The sequence below is a fragment of the Micromys minutus genome, assembly GCF_963924665.1.
Source record: "Micromys minutus genome assembly, chromosome: 22".
Lineage (NCBI taxonomy): Eukaryota > Metazoa > Chordata > Mammalia > Rodentia > Muridae > Micromys > Micromys minutus.
Genome location: NC_137957.1, coordinates 44301325 through 44323367, shown reverse-complemented (window position 1 = coordinate 44323367; position 22043 = coordinate 44301325). Strand labels below are relative to the sequence as shown.

Here is a 22043-nt window from a genome sequence, read left to right as displayed (position 1 = left end):
CTTTCCCCTAGGAAAGCTACTTTGGTTTGTGCACGAGGACGGTGGCCTCTTGTGACACAGGCTGCTGCAATGTTAACTAACCAAAATGCAAACGTCAGCTCCTCATCGAGGTTCTGAGTGCTCAGTGGCCCTGTGTGCTGACTAAAGACTTCTTCAGCATTGCCGAAGGTTCTGTCCGCTGGCTCTCGATATTCCTGTGGCTTAGATTCTCTGTATGAGAGTCTTTTGCTGAGATCTGTTATCTGCTTACACGCCTAGACAGCCTTTATAACTTTCTGTTTCTCTTTGATGAGGGCTGGATTGTCTCTACAGCCCTCTAACCTCTGTACCCCTGAACCTTAGGACAATTCCAAGTAGTCAAGAGTATCGCTTAATCTCTTCCCACCTTAGTTTCTTCATCAACATCAGTTCCTACCTCCAAGGTTGTGCTAAGGATTGAATGGAAAACTGTGTATGCCTGGCACATGATAGGTACTTGATGAATGCTAGTAGTCACCATGTATGTGCAGGATTATAGTGAGTGGCTGTGGCTCAGCCACAGGTTCCTGGGTGGCTTCAGGGGCTGCAAGTTTGTAGAAGCTAGGCTCTTTCAAGGGACTACATCCAAGGGGCAGGTGGGTGGGAGAAAAAAATACTCCCAGGTCAAGTGATTCCCAGGCAGGGATGAGGACAAGAATCATACAGGGGCAAACAAAGGCAAGAGGCCACATACGCTGACAGTCAGGCCCAAATCTCCCAGGTGAGCAGAGTTCGCAGGCTGTCCCGTTGAAACCGGCATGGCATAGGCACTGTCCCGTGGGTGTGTACACGTCATGGCACGTGCCCCGGTTATTACATGGTGTGTCTGGTCCTCCAGGACAGGCTGGAAGGAAAGGAAACAGCAGTTACCACTCAGTCTCCAAGACCACTCAGCATTGCTGTAAACACAGTTAATTCTGACAGCCTCTCAGTGCTCCTGGGGGTCAGTACACACAGGGTGAGTCACTGGCATTTGGGACCCACGCTTCAAGTGTCTGATCTGATTCCACCCCGACAGGGCTATGGGCTGTATGCTGTAACCGGGGGTCAGGACACACAGCTTCGAGGAGGCCTGGGCTAAGTGGAGAACCTGCTCTGAGTTTTAGTTCTTTGTAGGTCTAAGTGATAGTGACTATGACAATAATGACCATGACACGGGGTCAGCTTGACCTATACCACACCATTACTGCAAGGATCAGGTGGCATATTCTGAGAATATGTTTTTAAAATGTTATTTATTTGACAAAAATCTTATGTATAATTATACATAACTTGAACTTGCTATGCAGCCAAGGTTTAACTTGGACATTTGATCCTCCTGCCTCCACTTCCTGAGTGCTGGGGTTACAGGTGTGTACCCTAACACCTTGTATGCCGTGCTGGGAATCAAACCCAGGAACTTGTGCATTCCAACTGAGCTGCAGCTCCAGACCTCTGAGAGCATCCTGCAAACCTGCAGGGATAAGGGGATGTAAAGGTTTCTAATGGCCTTTCAGCAGTGACTGAGTTGTTTAGTGATGAGCTGCTTAGTTACTGAGTTATTTCAGTGATGGACACTTGGAGCTGGGTGACTGCATTCGGCCCAGCATTTCCTATAGAACAATGACTCTCAATCTGTGGGTTCTTGGACCTCTTTGGGGATCACTGGGCTCACACTTCAGCTATCCTGCGAGTCAGATATTTATATTATGATTCCTAACAGTAGCGAAATCACAGCTATGAGGTAGCAATGAGGTAATTTTATGCTTGGGGTCACCACAACACGAGGAACTGTATTAAAGGGTTGTAGCCTCGGGAAGGTTGAGAAGCACTGCCCTAGACCATGAATGGAACACACACGGCAGGAGGGACATCATGGCTCATTCCTAACTTTCCTGAGCTTCTATTTTTCATCTATTACGAGGGCTTCAGTGCAGCTGTTATCAAAACTAAGTAAGTGTGAATATGATGTGCCTATGCTGAGGCTGCCTAGAGCAAAGTCCAATAGATGTGGCATCTTTTTAGGCCTTTGCTAGGCATTGCTGCTAGCACATTAGTCACTGGAAGGTGTACCAAGGTTTCCAAATCGAGATCAAGCTCCCTTTGACAAGGAACCAAGGAAGAGAGGGTGATGTTAAACCCTGGGGACTGTGGACTTAAAGGGAATCACGGCCCACGAAAAACTGTATCAGTACATCGCTGTTCAAAGACAGGAGCATGTCAAAGCACTTGTACAGACATGCTTCCCAGCGTGACAGACAGGGTACAGAACCAACAACAGATAATATGGCATGTCTTTTAAAGCACTTGGGTGGGGGGGGGATGACTGTGCTTCTGGCCCAGCTGTGGGCTGACTTTAAACATGAAAGTAGATGTATAGTAGGATCTCAGTAAAACTTGAAACATGAGGAGACGCATACACAACTCTTCAGTGAGCTAGGCTTAGGCCTGGGAACCATGAGGGTGGGGTTTCCCTACCTCCTTAGAACTTGGGTACTTTGAAAAGCACAGCCCGCACACACACCCCTTTAGAATGGCAAGAAGGAGTAACCTCACCCTGACAGTCTGGCATGAAGTAACCGTGGCAGCACGTGGGGACTTGGACCACCAGGGTGCACATGTGCTGGCAGCCTACCATGGTCCTCCTCCAAGGCAAGCTGTAGGTACACTTCATCCTCATACCCTGGAAGAAAGTGAGACCTGCGGTTGCTACCTTCCTCCACTGGGCTGGACTGCGGGGGCTCCAGCACGCCCCTAGTGGAGGGTCTTGGTATTACTGAGGTTAAAAGGGGAATTTTGGAGGGAGGCAGGCCAAGGGTGGATTGGCAGAACAGGAGCCCTTAGAGCTGTTTGCAAATGGAATGATTCCTTGAAGATGATGGGGAGAGAGGCAAATTCCCATCACACACATCCTCAGCAAGGAAGGGGTGACATTCACTGTAGGAGTGACTGTGTGTGTGTTTGCCAAGAACTAAATTCCAGGTCCCACACAGGCTGACTGTAGGCTTTACCATTGAGTTCCCAGCCCAGTTCTTGACTGTACAATAAGTAATGCAAATAACACTTGGTGGGCGCTTACTCTGGGCCAACTACTTAGATATAGCTCTGCGTCTGAACTCGTGTTTTCCTATGACTACAGATAACTGTTTGTTAACTTCCCCCCACAGAGGTAACACTGACAAGTCATGTAACATTCCAAAGACTACTGGAATGTTCCCACACTCATGGACTCCAAGACTGATGGTCTGAGCTGTGACTACACATGGCTTTCTAGTCTTAATTCCTAGCTTTGCTTCTTACTTGGTGTGGTCTTGGCCTGAATGCCCTCCTTCTCCGAAATTCATTTCTTCCTCATAATATGTACATATACATGTGTGCGTGTGAGATGTATATACACGCACATATCCCAGCATACAACAGAGAACAATATGCACCATTTTTATAACTGTAACAATTTTCTATTCTCTTCTAGATATGCAATTCCATGAATTTTCAAGACAGTTCTTAGAAGTTGGTCAGTAAACTAACTGTTTGGGGTACGAACACTCGTCTCACCCCATGGAACACACTCATGTGCCCCTTCACACGTACACGTGCCCCGATCAGAAGACTGAGGTCTGAGAATGAAACACACGCGGATGAGTCTGTTCTTGTCTGAGAACGCAGCATCACCCTGTGCCCTCCAAATCACATGACTCAGACTTACCTTTGGTTTGCTCTGTGGTGGGCATCTGGGAGTGGTTAAACAGCTCCCGCATTCCCCCTAAGGTGCGATATGAGACACTTAACATCCTGAATAGCAAGAATTTTAGCGATCACAAGGAAATGTTCCTGGTTAATGTCTGGATGAGCTAATTACGAACTTTATCCGGGACTGGGAAGATAGTTTAGTGAGTAAAGTGCTTGCTGCTCAAGCAGAAGAATGAGGATTCCCAGAAATCCCATAAAACGTCAGACATGGGGGTGCATGCCTGTAGTCCCTGCACTGGGGGCTTGATGGCTGCTCAGCCACCCCAGCTTGATCACCGAACCCTAGATTCCACTGAGAGACTTTGTCTCAAAACACCAAGGTGGATGGCTTCTGAGGAACGGCACATAAGGTGGACCTCTAGCATTCTGCATGCACCTGCGCAGACACACATGGGCGTGTGCACAGCCACCCACCTACCCACTCCCCTTAGTGGTGATTAAGCTATGGCCATGGCCAGGATCATATAAACACACACTTCACTTTGCCCTGGAGAATTCCGAGGTTTGAAATCAGTCCCCTGAGGTACAGATCTGGGCCCAGGAAGTGTGGTACGGACATACTGTGGCAAAGGGGATGTGGGTACACGCAATGGAATTCTAAGTTAGCCGTGGGGCTTCTGACCAATCGCTGATACATTCTGAACTTTAGTTCTCAGAAGGTAGAGCATAGGGACAATATACTTCTTGCTGCCATGTGACCTTTGGGGGGAATTGTCAAGAGAAACTGATCATCTGGAAAAAGGTGTATGGGTACATTTTACAAATTAAGAAAGTTACACCTGATAAAACAGGGGGAACAAAACTTCTTTTATCTCCCATTTAAGATGGAATCCTAAAATGGAGTTGTTTTTTTAAGCTGTCTAAGAGATGCCAGACAGGGCAGTGACAAACTCTGCTGTGTAGCCACTTCACCTCAGTTTCCAAGTCTACACGGTGGAGTTGGTAGCAACTACTCTCATTATTGGGCTGCTGTGGGTGGGCACTGAACAGAGTAGCTCGAAGCTTTCATCTGTGATTGTTGGATGATGGTAAGCCGGACATATTTTGTATGATGAACACATTTTGCAGAGTAGATGGAGGGCCCCACGGCATAGGTTCATTCAGTGTGGCTAACTGGATGAATAGGAAATTGAATGGAGGTGTGTAGGGCATATATTATGTATATATGTATGCATACATATACATATATATGTACGTATTTATATATGGAACCATTTTTGTTAATTGCCAAGTATGTCATCTATATATGATGTAACCTGGTAGGAATTCCAAACAATGTTTGTTGAATGAATAAGCGGACGGATTTGAAAAAGAATGGCACAACAGAAGACTAACATTTGGTATCCTAGCATTGCTTCCTTAGTGATGAAGGAATCATGGGTAGATGGTGGCTAACCAAGAATATTCAAGGCCTGCAACTGGCTAAGCAGATGCTTGCTGGTGCTGAGTTTGAAGAATGCTATCTGTTGGCCCTCAGGTTTCCTAGGGCCTGGTCTCTCATGGCCCTTCCTTGACGTCTATTGCTGGATCACCAGGGCTGGTCTCTTTCGTAATTTTAGGACTGACCAGAATATTGAAGGCAGTAAATGTATCACATCGGCCACCCAGGCTAGGATCCGTTAGCAGGCAATCAATGCCATAGGCCACACCCACGTCAAACAAGAGTCCCCGCTGTATGATCCTGCACATTTGTCCATTTAGGAAGAGCTCACCCTAAGAGAGAGAGAGAGAGAGAGAGAGAGAGAGAGAGAGAGAGAGAGAGAGAGAGAATCAATGATCTCTTCCAAACTTGTTTTCCTCCCACAAGGTATAATGTAGCTAGTACTTATAAGACTTAGAAAGGAGTAAAATAAACAAACACATAGGGTTTTGCTGCATTTGTCACGAGAGCCTGGAATTCCAGGTGCATCAGATGCTTCTTAGCCACTCCTGAGGCCAGTGACAATAAAAAGAGCTTGCTGATCATGTAAAACAAAAGCAATGCCCCAAACACCTCAAGATACCAGAAGGCCTCTCAGAGTAGGAATGGTTGGGGAACAGTCTTCATGTCACGAGGTCACCCTCACACTCAAAACACTTACGATGGAGAAGGGTTTTCATGTCATGTGATCACCCTCACCCCATGACACTCACAATGTCTCTGCCTGTTCCACACCTCACACTCAGCTCTGAGCCCTGCAGGGTCTTCCAGGAAGCAGACCTGGGGAGGTCTGAAGCTAAAACCTGAGGGAGAAAGGAAGCCGTGTTAACACCTGCACTGGGACCGAAGGACCAGAGAACCCGTGCCAGCAAACCAAGCTCCAAAGGGTAACACAAGATTTCCTACATGTTTTAACAACTCAAGCTAAGGCAACAGTGAATGTAAGCAAAGGTGAGGGATGCCTATGACTTTCCGGGGCGGAGGTTCCTTCTGGAGGGATGGTTTGTGAGGGCTGGGCATCCTGGACATCCTTGGGCTATCTAGGTATATGAAGACAATGAGAAGATGAGTGGATTCAGCTGGGGAACGGTTCAGGGCATCTTTGTGGCCTGAAATGTGATCCTTTAAAAGTTATAGCCAGTCATGGTGGCACACACCTGTAATCCCAACACTCAGGAGGCAGAGGCAGGCAGACCTCTGAGTTCAAGGCTAGCCTAGTCTTGTCTACTCAGTGAGATCAAAGCTACTCAGGACTACATAGCGAGACCCTGTTTCAAGAAAACAAAACAAAACAACAAAACTGTATAAAATCTTCACCCCAAAGACCTTGAAAATGACCTTATTTGGGAGTAAGGTGTCTGTAACTATAGTTAATAGGAAGATGAAATAATCGTAGAGTAGAGGGTCTTTAGAAGAGGAGGAGAAAGCTACAGGGCACACTGTGACAGAGAGGGGACAGATGTGGGAAGGTGAAGGCAGACTGCATGGATGCACCTATAAGCTAAGGAATGCCAAGGACTGCCAGAAACCACTAGCAGCCAGGGGAGGCCCAGGGGACGGACTTCTGCAGAACCCCTGGGAGAAAGGGCCTTGCTACTTTAATGTCAGCAGTTTAGCCTCAACCACAGTGGGGGAATGGCGTTCTGCAGTTCCAAGGCTGTGGTGACTTGCTGTGCAGACCCAGGAAGCCACCTGACACTATGAGTGAACGGAAATCAGGGCACTGGCACCTTGGATTGGAGCCCTGTCTCAGAGCGACATAAGTCCTCATGGGGGACTGCCATTTCCCCGTGTGATCTAGCTTCTCCAGGACAGCTGACTAGTTTCGGGGGTGATGGCTGACTGCATTAAGGGGAATCAGTCATTTGCGTAGGGATGCTGGAATCAGGAGTAGTAGAGACCACCTGGAAAAGCTTGGGGGACCTTTGTCGGCTGCCATTCTGTGAAATGGTAATGTGGCCAGGCAGTTCACAGGTCAAGAGGGAATGGGTACTCTTGGGTACTGGGGTGTTGGTCTGGACAACAGAACCAGACCAGGTACTGCAGTGAGCAATGAAGCACAGCGATCAGGGGAGGTACGATGGGCAGAGAGGGTGAAGCTTCCCTCCTTCCCATGGATGCAGGGAACGTGGTGGTTTGAATAGGTGTGGCCCCATAGACTCATGTGTTTGAAATCTTGGCCCATAGAAGGTATAGCCTTGTTAGAGAAAGTGTGTCACTTTGGGGGAGGGATTTGAGGTCTTTGATGTTCAACCTATGCCCGGTGTGGGACACAGTCTCCTTCTGCTGCTTGAAGATCAAGATGTAGAACTCTCAGCTCCCTCTTTAGCACCATGTCTGCCTGCACACTGCCATGCTTCCCGCCATGATGATAATGGACTGAACCGCTAAAACCATAAGCCAGCCCCAACTCGGTGTTTTCTCAGAGCTTCCATGGTCACAAGCCTAACTAAGATAGGGACACATGGTGGAATGTAGGTGCCTGGGTGCCAGACGGTATCTTTCTGTGGGACATGTCAAAGCTTACCATGGCGTCTCGGATCACGTGGAACTTCAGGTATGTCATTAGCTTGTCCTTGTTGTCTTCATTGAACAGGAAGTCCTGCTGCTCCAGAGGCAAGGCTTCGAGGGCTTTGTCCGTAGGCCAGAAGAGAGTGACTGGAGTGTGCATGGGGTTAGTGATGACTCTCAGCAAGCCTGAGTTCTGAAACATAGGGTGCCATCCTCTGGCTGCCGTGAGCATGCGCTGTGCAGAAAGGTCCCTCCCTGATCTATGAGCCAGTCTCTCCGTGACCTGTACAGTGGCGTGTCAGGCTCTGAAGGTTCCAGAGCACATGGCCAGAAGATAGAGCACGGCACCCCAACCACCCTGAACCCCAATTCCTTAGAAGGCAAGCCAGAAAGTCACACTCTAGGCTTCTGCCAGTAGGAAAGTAAATTTCAATAAATATTTTATTTTTGATACCACTTCTGTTCAAATATTTTAACGCCATGACTGCTTTTATTTTTTTCTCACATTTTATTAAAAAAACCAACTCTCTAGTGCATTGAGATATGTATGTTTACTTATAAGGTTTCTAGAAAGACTGTATCCCAAAGAACTGGCAAGATGAACAGAAGTCATTTTGAGCCTTACATCGTATGGTTTTTGTCCCCTGTGTGGTAGGCTTTATGACCTTCACTGAAAGACTTCCCAGTTTATTCTAAAACCAGACCCTGTTGAACTGGCACAGGGTGACTTCGGAGTTTTGGAGATGGTGTGGTAGACAAAGATAGTCTCATTTAATAGGCATTTGTTATGTTTATTTGTCTATATTTTGTCTAAATTAAAGGCTGTGTGTGGAGGTCAGAGGGCAACTTCTAGGAGCTGGTTCTTTCCTCTTGCCTCATGAATCCTCAAGAGTCTCAGTTTGAACATGTCGGAACCACCATTTCTAACCAGCTCTCTAGAGTCTGAGACTTAGATCTTTATACAATTGGAAGACCTGTTATGGAGTGTACTTTGTGGGGAACCAAGGTTCTCAGAGCTCTCTGGGGGCTGGTCAGTGTGGGTGTGCCTCTGGCAGATAGAAACACAAGCAAACCCAACAAAGCACAGTCTCCGATGGGCTGTTGCCAACCCCTCGTCCCCCTTAGTGTGTTACCTCTATCAGTCTGCTGAACTTGGTGTATCCGTGCTTTACTGCCACTGTAGTAAGATTTTGCTGCAAAGGTAAGAAAGGACATCAAACCTTTCATCCTTTAAGTGTGGACAACCATCTAACATTGCTATCTACAAAGTTTACTCTTGAGACTGTGCAGGGAAAGACAGATGCTACATTCTCCATGATTCGGGGGTGGCACCTTCCTGAGGTGGTTATTTCACTCAAGAGACAAAACAAATCTAGTATTGTAAGTAAGTTTGATATTTTGTGTTGGGACACATTTATGGCCATCTTTGGACATATCTGTAGGCTGAACACGTCCCCTTTAGACGGTTTACCAGTACTTTAACACAACCCAACTGCTCACACAGCAGGAGCTACCCATTGGCTCCTCAGCTAGATAGCAGCTTTCTTCTGCCCATATTTTGCCATATTACAGAGGTTAGAAAGCTGGACACAACATTTCCCATACTCCCTTGCAGCTAGAAACCCATGGCCAAAGCAGGGCCAACCAAACCCAGATCTGTTGGTGAGCAGGAGCTCCATGACATTGTCCCCTGGGGCATGGTGTGGGTGGACGTGAGCAGTTTCGTCTCTGGTGCCCTCCTCGGGAGGGAGGGAGGCTGTGACAATCAGAATGACCCTTGGGTAAGGTTAGAGGTCCTTCATTTCAGGACTTCCTAGTTTGCTCTGTTCTCACCTGTGCAGCGCTGACATTAGACTGTGGCATCCAAAGGACTCACTCAGTCACATCCAGACTAGCTTACTCCTTTCTGTAAGTGAGGTTTAGTAGGTTCTCCCACCCACGGTGAAGGAGAATGGCCGGCACTAATAACCAAGACAAGGTTATTAAAACAACTAAAACCCGGCGGGCTGGGTGGCTGAGTGAGGCCTGTGATCCTAGCTACTTGAGTGTCTGAGGCAGGAGAATGACAAGTTGGAGGCCTGTCTGAGCTGCAGAGTTAAGACCAGCCTAAGCAAATTAGCAAGACCCTGTCTCAAAACAGAAAACAAAAGAAAGGCTGACTTTATAGCTCAGGAGGAAGGCATCTGTCCACTATGTACAAGGCCCTGGGCCTAATGCCCAGTATGAAGAGAAGAAACAAAGGAGTGAAGAAATAGTTAAGGCTTCTCTTTCTGTCCAGTAAGAAGCAGGTTCACTCCTGGCTTAGTTCAGTGAGATCTAATTATCCACTTTCCCTTCCCTTCCCTGCCTCCGTCCTTCTCCAAATCTATATAAGACACCTTTCCCTTCATTCATTTATAAACTTTTGTTAGGAGATAGGGTTTTACTATATTGGCAAGGCTGGCATGAAACTCCTGGGTTAAAATGATCCTCAAACTTGAATGTGCTGAGCAGCTGGGCCGTGATACACATCACTGCCTGCCCCGCCCCCGCCCTGCTAGAATCCAGGTACAGAGTTAAAGCCATCTTTGCCTGCTTATGTACACTAAGCTTGAAGCAACGGGATCACGATGTTTCCAGGTCGTGCCTCCAACCAGATGTCAGATGAAGGATAAATGACACAGACATCACGTGCTGGAGATTGACAATGAGTTACCTACCAGAACCCTGCCGGTGGCATCTTTGGGGGTGATAAGCAAGTTCTGGGGAGACAACAACTTGTCTATGATGTGGATGACTCCATTGTTGCTGATGATGTCACTGGACAGGACCTTCGCCTTGTTGTTTATGAGCACAGTATCCTGAAGACAATGGAGACCAGCGAAAGACATGAACACAGAGAAACGCCAGAGTCCTTCTCTGCAGAGGTAACCCTTCCCTGAGGAGCAGGGAAAGCTGGGCACTCCAAGGGCAGAGCTTGAAGGCCCATGTGACTTAAGCACACCATTTATTATGATCCTAAAGGGAAAGAAGCGTGAGAATGCAGTCTTCACCCGTGAGGTCAGCAGCAAACAGTATCAAACCAGGCGACTGGCTGGCTGCTTATTTCAGCACAATTCTGAAAGCTCACAGAATAAACAGCTCATGGTTGGCTTCCCATCAGTGTGTCCTTGATAGCACCCGTCTCTCCACTCCTCCTGTGCTGTCTGTAGCTGCCTTGCCTCTGAGTCGAATTTCAACTCAACTGCCTTTTGCTATGTGACTTTGGACAAGTTATTTAACCTCTTTGGGTTCAGCTTCCATATTTGGAAATTGGGGACAGAGGTGGTATTCACATTTGGGGCTGCCGGGCAGACTGAATCAGCACTGCCCTACATGCAGAAGAGAACTCCCGGTGTGGTGAGCTGCTGGGGAAAGGAAGGCTGCTCTTACCTGAGAGACAGAGATGGAAATTGGCTCTCCTTGGAGGGTTGTGGCATTTGTGGACACTTTTAGGTTTTCCAGCAGCAGCTGCTGGCAGGCCACCACGTGATACCGAAGAACCTGGGACATGAGGCCCTGTTGGTCCCAGTCTTTAATCTGGAAGAGAGGCCAGGGAGGTTGGCCAGAGGCAGGAGCCTGTCACTCTGAGAAGCTAGTGCCAGGCTTGGTTTGTGTTGGGGCCACAGGGAGTCTGGTCAGGAAAGGCAATGGGAACTGTAGGTTGGAGGAGTCTCAAGGTGCCTCTAGCTCAGTTTGTCACAGCACAGCTTGAAGGACAACAGTGTCCTACAATGCTCTGCAGAGACTTTTCTTGGGAGACATGCTGGGAGAAACCATAGGAAGGCTCTTCCTAGAAATCACTGGAAGATACTCTGATACGTTTCTACTTGGGTTCAAGATACAAAGAAGATAATTATGAAGTCACTGTAATAAAAAGTCCAGGGAACACAGTTTAACTCCTTTGAGGCTTTAAGGTAAAATAACCAAAGGTCAAATGATTTCAAACACTATTCTTGTGTCTTTGATTTGTTGGTACCCAAAATATAAACTCAGAGAAAGGGGCGTGTGCAGAGTGGCTAAGAACAAATCCTTCCTCAAACACCTTCCAGCAATGGGACTTTGGCAAAGTTACTTTCCTCAGTGGTCTCTACTGTAAAATGGGGATGACACTCAGCTACACATATGACTGAGAATAAGCCAAATACATGGAGGCCAGGCCCAATTCCGAGAGCACTTATCAAAATAGGTATAGTTATCAATACATTTATAGGCAATATGACATAGGGACACGATGACTGATAAAGCATAAAATCCTGCAAGTCAAGAACCTATTTAAGTTCCCTCAGCTCAGCATCTGCTCTACATTCCCCCCCCCCCCAGTCTATAGCGAGTTTTGATCACTTGATTGCTTGAGACTTCTCCAATCCCACCTCTGTTTAGGCGTGTCTTCAAAAAGTCTCTGGCTAGTGGTACCCCAAGCCCAAATGCTTTCCCTGGCAGGGTCTTCACATAGACAAGCAACCCATTCTATTGCTGGTCAGCTCTACCTGGGCCTAAATCTCTCGTCCACAGCATCACTGGTGGCTTCTAAGGTCATTCCTTCCTCTAAGCCTTTCTGCAGTCCCCATTCCTGCTCACCCTGGGCTCCTTATTGAAGGAGTCAGATGAAGGCGCAAACACAGTGAAGGGGCCAGGTCCAGCAAGCTCTCGCACAGCATGCTCCTGCAGGAAGGAACATGGGGCCATATGTCACTCTTTCATAGACAAGCATAGCAGCTTTCCTCGCTCACAGACACAGGCCGAAGCTCAAAGATAGGCCAGAGTCAGTGTTTTTTTTTTTGGTCTCAGACTCAAAGTAAACCCAGATTCTATGCCATCAAAATTATGTATATCTTTTCTAATTATAAAATTAACATGTGGCTATTGCATTAATGGCTTTGAAATCAGAGTGCCAAGATCACTCTTTTATAGCCCCCATCAAAGATGACTCAGGCCTCTCTTCCCCATGTGACTGTATATCCTGTGATAGTCACATGACTATAGCAACCAATCAAAGATGACTCCTGCCTCTCCTTTCGACATGACTGTCCGTATCCTGTGATAATCATATAACCATAACAACCATAAGTTAGCCTCCAGCTATCTTCTTGTCTTCCATGGTTGTAGGGCTGCTATGGTTTTGCTTCTTCTGTTTTATTCTTCACTGCATCTAGGATTTATGTGGAGGATCCCCAGAGTGTCAGCATGCTTTCTCCTACCTAGCCATCCCACTGAGAGACTTAATCGTGCCTGTCAATTTAGTTGGGCTAAGAAGCACCCAGGAGATTGAGAAGCATACATCTGAGTGTGCCTAAGAGGCCTTTCTCATAGACAGAGGAGACTCTGAGGTCTGACCTAATGGATATGTTACGTCCTCCAGGGATTCATCACATGCTGGCGATGAAAGATGGGAGGTGAGGATGGGCTGAACAAGAGAGCTTTCCTGGGAGGTGTATCTTGTCTTGCTCCTTCTGGTATGCCTAGCCTGTGTTCTCTGCTTCCTATCCACCAGACAGCATATAAAAGGACTGTCCACCACCCCACTTCTCTCTCTCTGTTGCCACATGTTCCTGTCCCATCTCCACCTCTCCATTTCTGTCCTCTGTCCCCTCTTTCTCTGACATCCTGGCTCTGCTCACATCTGCCTGCCTCTACCCCTTCACCACGTCCTCACTCCCCACCTTCCCCCCAAAAAATCTCCTTTAATCAGATCTGTTGCATGGCGTGATTTCTCAGAGGACACATACTAGATTTCATGGCACCTAGTCCTCAGTCACTCACACAGATCAAGCCCCACTCATGGTAAAAGCCCTATTAGGATGTGCTCCTTAACCCCCTGTTGTATTTTCACTGTGCCCTTCCACAGTCTGGATGTGATGAGAGTCACAAACCTTAACCAGTGTGATTACAGAGAGACAGAGTTCACAAACGGCCAACAGTTGGGCTGGCACAGTAAACCCCAGTTCCAAACTTTCTTCTGCCCTCCCTGACTATGGAAGCCACAACTTTATCTAATATCTTGCTGGCAACATGGCATGTTCACATATGTATGTATACACACACATATAGCTCAATATACATACACACAAATACACAGTTTCACACACACACATACACACGCACACACACACATTTTGGTGGTGGGGACTGAATGCAGGGTCTGGCACACACTTTAGAAGCAGACACACACTTTCTTACCTGCAACTGGAAGAAATACTGGGACGTTGAGGGGTTCTTAGGAAGTTCCTGCAAACAAGGACCATAAGATGTCAACATTTCTACTGTGAATTACACGCAGGAATAGAGTTGTGCTGGGACAACCTGTCTGTAGGAAAGCCAGGATAGTGTTCCTCTTGCCTCCCTGAGGGGCTTGCAGTTGATGCTCAGAATGACCGAGAGGCACACTGAGCCCACAGGACGTCACAAGCATCTGAATGGTGCTCAAAGCTTTACAAAACGTACCAAATCTAGTTGAAATCTTGTAAAGGTCAAGTATTGTTTGTGGCAGAACTGGCCTCCCTGACAAGAATGCTTTGTTCTATCTTTATTTTCTGAGTGTTTATAATATATAGAAATCAGAAAGCATCATATCACCTCTTCCTCTATCTGCAGTGTAGGCACAAGTGTACACATGCACACACATACCACACACATACACACCTCACACGTCATACTTTCCCATATACTACACTCTCCCACACCCCACCCCACATCTCCCCATATACTACATCCTCCATACACCCCATACCCCACACCTCCCCATATACCACACACACAAACACACACACACACACACACACACACACATCACACTTTCGCATATACTATACTCTCCCACACCCCTACACCCCCATCTCCCCATATACTACATCCCCCATACACCCCACACCCCACACCTCCCCATATACCACACACACAAACACACTCCATATTCCACATATACAGACATCACACATATGCCATATACACTACTCATAAGATTCACTGCCTACCACATGATATACCACACATATATTAATGCTACAAACACACCATGCCACACATAGTATGTCATATATAGTCACCATGCTCTGAATACACACGCCGCACCACACACCATACACCATACTCATATTACATCTCATACATGACCCACAGTCACGTCATTCCGTAACCACGCATACCATATTCATGTCTTCACATGCCAACCCAAAGCACGACAGTACTTTGTCATTCCTGCATGTGCTGTGCTCCTGACATCCATACAACACTAAATTCTGTAATAATTTGATAGAGTTGGTGTTCTTATCATTTTCTTTTCCAGAACCAGAGTGACGCATAGGAAAATGACATCAGATAAGGGGGGGATGCCTCATCGGGCCAAGCCCTTGTCCCAGGAAGCCTGGAGACCTGGGTCTGATCCCCTGAACCCATGTAAATGAGAGAATTGACTCCATAAAAGTGTCCTCTGAATTCCAAACATGTTTACCAATGTTCAGCACCCCCCCAATAATAAATAAAAAATATGTTATAAAAAATACCAAGGAGGAAAAGTGACATTGCTCCACATCACAGTGCTACTCCTGGGCAGAGCTCAGTTCCAAACCCAGACGTTTCTGACTCCAGAGCTAGGTCAGTCTTAAGTGTGACACTCTCCCCAGGCCATAGAAATTTCCCTGGGGGCTTCCAGGCCACTGGGACAGTGAGCAGTTTGGGAAGTGGAGCTGACTTCCCGGAGACAGGTCATTACCCCGTAGATGCTGCCTCTGCAGACGATCCCGTCACCCGTGTAGTTTGGCTTGCAGGTACATAACCTTTCGTCTTGTTCAGTGTGGTTGCAGAAGGCATTTGGACTGCAGCCGCCGTTACCCTGGTAAAATTGCCGAGAGGTGGAGAAGGGGTTTGGTCAGATCAGCAAGTTTGCCAATTTTGCTAAGCAGCCTTGTACTGAGATTTATTGAATATTATAGTTCAGTGGTACAACACTTGTCTGTCATGTGCAAAGGTTGGGCTAAATCCCTAGTGACACGCATGCACACGTGCATACATGCACACATACACACATGCACACGTGCACACATGCACATGAATGCACACACGTTTTGTTTTACTTTCCAACTTTGACCAGTCTTCCTGATCTTTCCTGGTCTTGCCTTCTAGCCCCTTGGTTGTTGGTGATTATTTACGTAGCCTTCTGTCAGGAGACAGCAGGTTCGGATAACCAGATCTCTAGCTCTCTATGAATCAGTACCCCTCATGTCAGAGGAAGGATGACAGAAAGCCAGCCAGTAGAAATGGAACTCTAGTGCCAAAAGCTCATGAGCTGTGGAAGAGCAGGCTAAAATACAAGACAGCTGAAGTGAGCCTCCACTGCTGTATCTCCAGAGCCTCTGTTCCAGAGCTGTTCCACTGAGGAAGGAAAACAGATCCTGAGAGAAACAGAGGGAGCCATCAGACAGGCTCAATGCACGCTGTGAAATCTTCCTGTCCCCTGGACTCTATTCCAAAATATGGACTGAGTAAAATGGTTGTCAGCATCCCACAATCCTACCCCAAGAAGACAAACTATTTGCTTTTTAGAAAAACAACAATGACCCTGAACTTTGATAGCTGCAATACCCAGCATACTCCAAGGCCACACAGAAGAGTCCAGTCTTGTCACAGCCCTCTTGATCTCTGTCCACTCCAGACGTCTAGAAGCCCCATTTAATCCCCTCCCCCACCATGAGGTCACTTGCTCTGAGTAATTCTGGATACCTGTTCTCTGACCACATACCCATTCCTTCCGGTCCTCACAAAGTGTTCTCTACTCTTGAAGCTGGCATCAGTCCTAGCACTCTGTGCCTCTTGGAGCCTTATTCCCCTCTTGTGGAAGTTCATCTCTTTCTCCCCACTCCACTCCCTCCCTCCCTCTCTCTCTCCCTCCTTTGCTTCCTCCCTCCCCTTCTCTCTCCCTCTCTCCCTCCTCCCCTTCTCCCTCCCCTCACCCCTCTCTCTTCCTCCCTCCCTCTCCCTCCCTATCACCCTCCCTCTCCTTCCCCTCCCCCACCTTCCTCTCCCTCGCTTTCCTTTACTTTTGCTCACTCAGCCCTGTTATGACACACCAAGAAAGCCTGCACCCCAAGCTGGCATCTTGACCTTGGCTTCCAGAGTATGAGAATTAAATTTCTGTTCAGGTACCAGTCTTGAGGATTCTGTTGTAGCAGCACAATAGGGACAGAGATGGTTGTCCTGGAACTCCTCACAGATGGACCTATCACCTGGCTCTTGGTGGTAGGACTTGGGTAGAAAATGCATGATTCTTGGGCAGCTCCGAAACTATTTTGTTTGTGTATTCCGATGTGTAAAGAGTTTTTGCTTTTTCCTTTGAGTGGTTACCATCATTCAAAAATTGGAAACATATACATTAAAATTTCTGTTGTTCTTACACAGCCAACACTGGATGGTATTGCTCAGAGCAATAGGATTGTGAGGCACTGGAGACAGTACTCATTCGAGAGGCACAACATCTTCCATCTTCCTGCTGCGGTCCCTGTCTTGTCCTTAATGAATTTGGAATTGAGAGCTAATTCCTAAACATACCCTTACAAGAGGGCAGTATATAAGCCCCACCCCTCAGTTACCTAACAACAGCCAGGCATACTCCACCCCTCAGTTACCTGGCAATAGCCAGGGATACCCCACCCCTCAGTTACCTGGCAATAGCCAGGGATACCCCACCCCTCAGTTACCTGGCAATAGCCAGGTATGCTCCGCCCCAGTGACCTGACACTATAAAAGGGGCTGCTTGCCCCCTCCTCTCTCTCTTGCTTCTCTTGTGCTCTTGTTCTCTTGCTCTCCACCCTCCTCTTCCCCTTCCCTTCCCTCTTCTCCCTCCATGTGCTCATGGCTGGCCTCTACTCCTCTATTCCTCTATTCCTCTCTTCTCTCTCTCTCTCTGCCTCTACTACCATTTTGACTCCTCCATGACCTGAATAAACTCGTCCCTCAGGGGGAAGTTTATGGGCCCCTCAGAGGCATCTCCCTTGCCCCCAGGCCTTGCTGCACTTCCATGGGCCATATCTTCCACCCCCTTCATCCTTTTCCTAACATTGGTGCTGAAACCATCTTTTAACAACAGGCAGCAAATAGCCTCTGGGCCTCCCAGGGAGATGTGTCCTGCGTCTTCTGGCCAAAACAACATGGAAGAACCACTAACAAATAGAGTCTGGAATTCTCATAAGAGCATCCCAGCCTCTTCTGTGTCCTAGCTTCTTTATTGCTCTCATGGACTCTACATGCAAAAGACATTGTTGTCCTGAACCGAGCAGATCAAACCAAGGAGACAAAGGAAGCTGCTTGGAGAGGGAGGGCTTAACTACAGTAGTTCACTTGGTTCTCACAGCACCCACTGGAAGTGCAGACAGAAAACATCAAGGTGCTTGGTCCACAGTGAGGGCCCAGGGTTAGGCAGACATGAGTGCGGGCTCTGGTTTTGTCATGTACTAGCTCTGTGATCTCAGATAAGGATCTTATTTTCCTGCCAGCCAGAAGCAGGAAAGATTGTACCCATTCCAAACGAGACTGGGTTCTTAAGATCTAGGTCACTTTTTGTTTTTGTGACTTTATTTAGGAAGGCATCTTCATAGATGTCATTGAGGGTCTTGAGATAAGGACAGAAGATAGACACAGAGGTGGAGAGAGAGAAAGAGAGAGAGAGAGAGAGAGAGAGAGAGAGAGAGAGAGAGAGAGAGAGAGAGAGAGAGAGAGAGAGGGGAGATGGAGAGAGGTGTGCAGCTACAGCAAGAAATACTGGAGCACCAGTAGCTGCAAGAGGCAAAGGAGGGTTCTGCCCCCAGAGCCTTCAGAAACATCCTTGTTGATACTGGTTTCAGATTTTAGCCCTCGAGAATCATATATAAATTTCTGTACCCAGCTATGGTTACATTTTACAGCAGCCCTATTCTGATGGCGAGTTTGAACTGTCAATCTAACATAGGAGAACATGCATTAATTCACTGCTCTTGGATCTTGGCTGTGGGTGTCTTGTAACCAGTTCCCTCAAGCTCACACCACTGTGACAGTAGGGGACTGGGACATGGAGTTGTGACCCAGATAAACCCCTTTTGTCCTAGTTTGCTTTGCTAAGGGTATTTTTATCACGCGACAGGAAGTGAAACTAAGATGCTTTGGGAAATAATTCACAGCTAGAGTCTTTTCATCAGCAAATTGGGGGTGACTAGTCCTTGTCCCATGGGGCAGCAGAATGACTGAATGAGAAGAAGCACCAGCGTGTGTAAATGTCACCTTGATGCAGGTTGTCAGAGGCCGGGATGACCACAGTGCCCCACAGGTGACATGTCAGGGTGTCAAGCTTAGGGAACCTCTTATTCCACAGGAGGCATGGCTGGGGGTAGGTTGGACAGCAGTGAATAGTTTACCCAGTTTCAGACTTAGTGAGATCCTGTTTGGTTGCTACAGCGTGGAGCCGGTCTGCAGCCGAAAGTCACGGAGGAGCAGTAGATATATATTGGGGAGGGATGCAGGCTGCTCAGAACAGAATTGCCATGAGGTTATGTTTGTACAGAGGTCATGAAGTTCACGCTCCTGGGTCCCGAAATCTTTCTAGGTGTTTACTGCTACAAGATAACATATCTGAGACAAGTAGGACCTTTTAAAAAAAATGTGTGCTCTTTTGGACACATTTTCCTTAATACCATGGAAGGTAGCTCACACAGGGAAGATATACCAAGTCTGGGTAGTAGAAGCTATATGTTCAGGTGTGTACATGCGTGCATATATGTTGTGTGTGAAAGACAAGGGAAGAATTGGCAGTTGCCTTCATATGAATGTTGTAGGGGTTTGTCTGCTTGTTTGTTTAACTAATTGGCTTTTAGAGCTGTTTTAGGTCTTCAGGAAAACAGTGGAAAGTGCAGACTTTCCTATAGAGACACCGCCACTCCCTGGTCTCCCCCCATCATTAAGGCCTTGGACTTGCTGCACCTGATGTGCTGGTGCTAAAGGCCACGGCTTGCATGCTGCCCCACTCCTGCTGTGTACGCCGTGGGTCTCGATGACTATACAATGACGTGTCCACCATCGAAGCTTCCTCTTGAGTAGATTCCTAGTCCTAAGGACTCCCTGCTCCCCTTTGCTGCTTCTTGGTAGTTTCCAGTCCCTAAGGACTCCCACGATCCCCTATTTCACCCCACCCCGAGTCTCTCTCCTGGCAACTGGTTGACCTAAGTGTCTCTGCTAAGTGTCTCTGCAGTGTTTCCTTTTTCCACAGCATAACTTCTTGTGCTTGTCCATGTTTGAACTGACTTTCTTCTCCATTAGGTACATAAAGAATAAACAAAGACAAGCTCAGGGAGCATACCCCGTCACTGTGGCTAAGGAACCAGATTTTGAACAGGATCCTAAGGCTTGTTAGTTGACCCATAAGTGCCTTATAGCGCCTCCCATACTTTAGGAAACGAATCCAGCTTGCTTTGAGACACTTGCATTAGATGAATGCCACACCAACTCTGTGTACTTAGGTCCCTTCAGAGTCTTGTAGTCAAAGGGGCAGCCTGTGGGTTGGGTACTGTTCTCTCCATTCTCCACAATATGCCCATGGTACACAAGAGGAAGAGTGAGCCTCATTACCCAGAATCAGCTCTGAGATTCCACAGGAGAGCACCTGGAATTCCCTAGAAGGTGGGAGGAGCTCCGAGGCTCCAGGCCTGGACGCATACTCACGGTTAAGCAGACATTGATGAGTGTGCAGACCTTCCCATCTCCGGTGTACTTCGGCAAGCAGTTACAGGTCGCCTGTGCAGGAGCAGAGGAGGCAAAGGTCAATTGTCGGGCCAGGTCTCAGGCTGGAATTTGACTGCAGTAGGTATCGTGACAGGGGCTGTGTTTTGTTGTTTTTTTTTTTTTTTTTTTGTAATACCTAGTTTAACATACTTGAGTACTAGATCTTATGGACAACCCATCTCTGTTGCCAGGATACCATCTTTTGATGGGTGGAGGTTCAGAGGAAAGGAAGTTGTTGTCTTATCTCCAAGAATGAAGTCAGACACCAGTACTACCATATTCGGAGGGGAAGACTGCGTCTCACAGGAATAAACACAGGAAACCACGTAGTCATACACTTCCGATAGACAAGGAAGACAGCTGGGAGATTGAGGAAGTTGGGTACAGGACCCCATAGGCCTAATGGCCACTTGTTAGAAATCCACAGGTGGGGCTAGCCTGGGCAACCTGGGCAGTTATTCATGGTTTCCCTCCTCTTCTCTCACCATTGGTCCCAACTGTCCAAACCTTTTACCAAGAGGTCCACTAGCTATGTCTTCTCAGCTGAAGCTGTGTACTTAGAGCTGTTCCCCACTACTGCCTTCTAGGTCTGCAGGAATAATGCTATAGGCCCTCGGGTCAGAAACCTTACAGGTGGCTCCTCATTTCATAGATATAATGACTCTACTGAGACGCTAAAATATGGGAATAAAAGTTCAACAGAGACTACTGAAATTTTCTGATTTTAAATGTGCACTTGTGTGCTCGAGAAATACATACACAAACACACCCATAAACACACATATGCATACAGTGCAATGCATGCACACATGTATAGGCACATGAATGTACACACATACACAGAATTTATATTCATGTGCACACATACAACCCCCCACACACACGTGTGCATACATATGTAGCTCATGCACACATGGGCATGCATCTACATACAATCCCCCATATGAGTACAATGCTTACACACATGTACACACACAGAATTTATATTTATGTGCACACACAGAACTGTACATACACACATGTGCACATACATGTAGCTCATCCACACATGAACATGCATACACATACAACCCCCCATACGAATATAATGCTTACACACATGTACATACATGTACATGCACACATGAGAGCACAAGTGTGCACACAGACACACACTTTTTAAACATTTTAATTTAGGGCACTTCAGGCACTTGTGTGATCTGCCCACTGAGAGATGTGGCCTTGCAGTCTCCTAAGTGGCTCAGAGACATGGCTTTGATATCTGACTTATTATCATGATGTATGAACTGCCCTGTCTGGCCATTTTGTGTGTTCACCATGTGTCTGATACTGAGGAGGCAGAGTGTGGGTCTTTGCTCCTCTGTTGCTCCCTGTATGCCTTTGCTCCATGATCACCACCCCACGATTGTGTCCTCCTATTTTTAGCACTTCCCCAAAACTTCTTGCTCTCAGGTAGCTGTACAACCTTCTCATATTAATGGCACAAGTCTGAACTGTGAGCTTCTGGCTTGGTACAGGGTCCTCTAGAGTCAGGAGCCAAAGAAAACTGGGAGGATCTGGGCTATCAGAAAGCTGAAAGAAAGGGGGATGCTTTTGTGAAACTTCT

At 47.2% G+C, this 22043-nt stretch overlaps 1 protein-coding gene across 1 annotated transcript in view; it reads right to left on the bottom strand.

Annotated features, from left to right (window-relative positions):
• The window catches only part of STAB2 (stabilin 2), a 150877-nt gene that overhangs the window by 18387 nt on the left and 110447 nt on the right, over nucleotides 1–22043 (bottom strand). The window contains exons 40-52 of the mRNA XM_080935775.1: nucleotides 20378–20449; nucleotides 15408–15527; nucleotides 13877–13924; nucleotides 12278–12361; nucleotides 11090–11236; nucleotides 10378–10518; nucleotides 8812–8871; nucleotides 7695–7871; nucleotides 5881–5970; nucleotides 5314–5460; nucleotides 3704–3760; nucleotides 2554–2680; nucleotides 713–862 (exon numbers count right to left, since the gene is read on the bottom strand). Coding sequence (XP_080791901.1) covers nucleotides 713–862; nucleotides 2554–2680; nucleotides 3704–3760; nucleotides 5314–5460; nucleotides 5881–5970; nucleotides 7695–7871; nucleotides 8812–8871; nucleotides 10378–10518; nucleotides 11090–11236; nucleotides 12278–12361; nucleotides 13877–13924; nucleotides 15408–15527; nucleotides 20378–20449 — 1420 coding nt within the window. The remainder of the gene's footprint in view (nucleotides 1–712; nucleotides 863–2553; nucleotides 2681–3703; nucleotides 3761–5313; nucleotides 5461–5880; nucleotides 5971–7694; nucleotides 7872–8811; nucleotides 8872–10377; nucleotides 10519–11089; nucleotides 11237–12277; nucleotides 12362–13876; nucleotides 13925–15407; nucleotides 15528–20377; nucleotides 20450–22043) is intronic.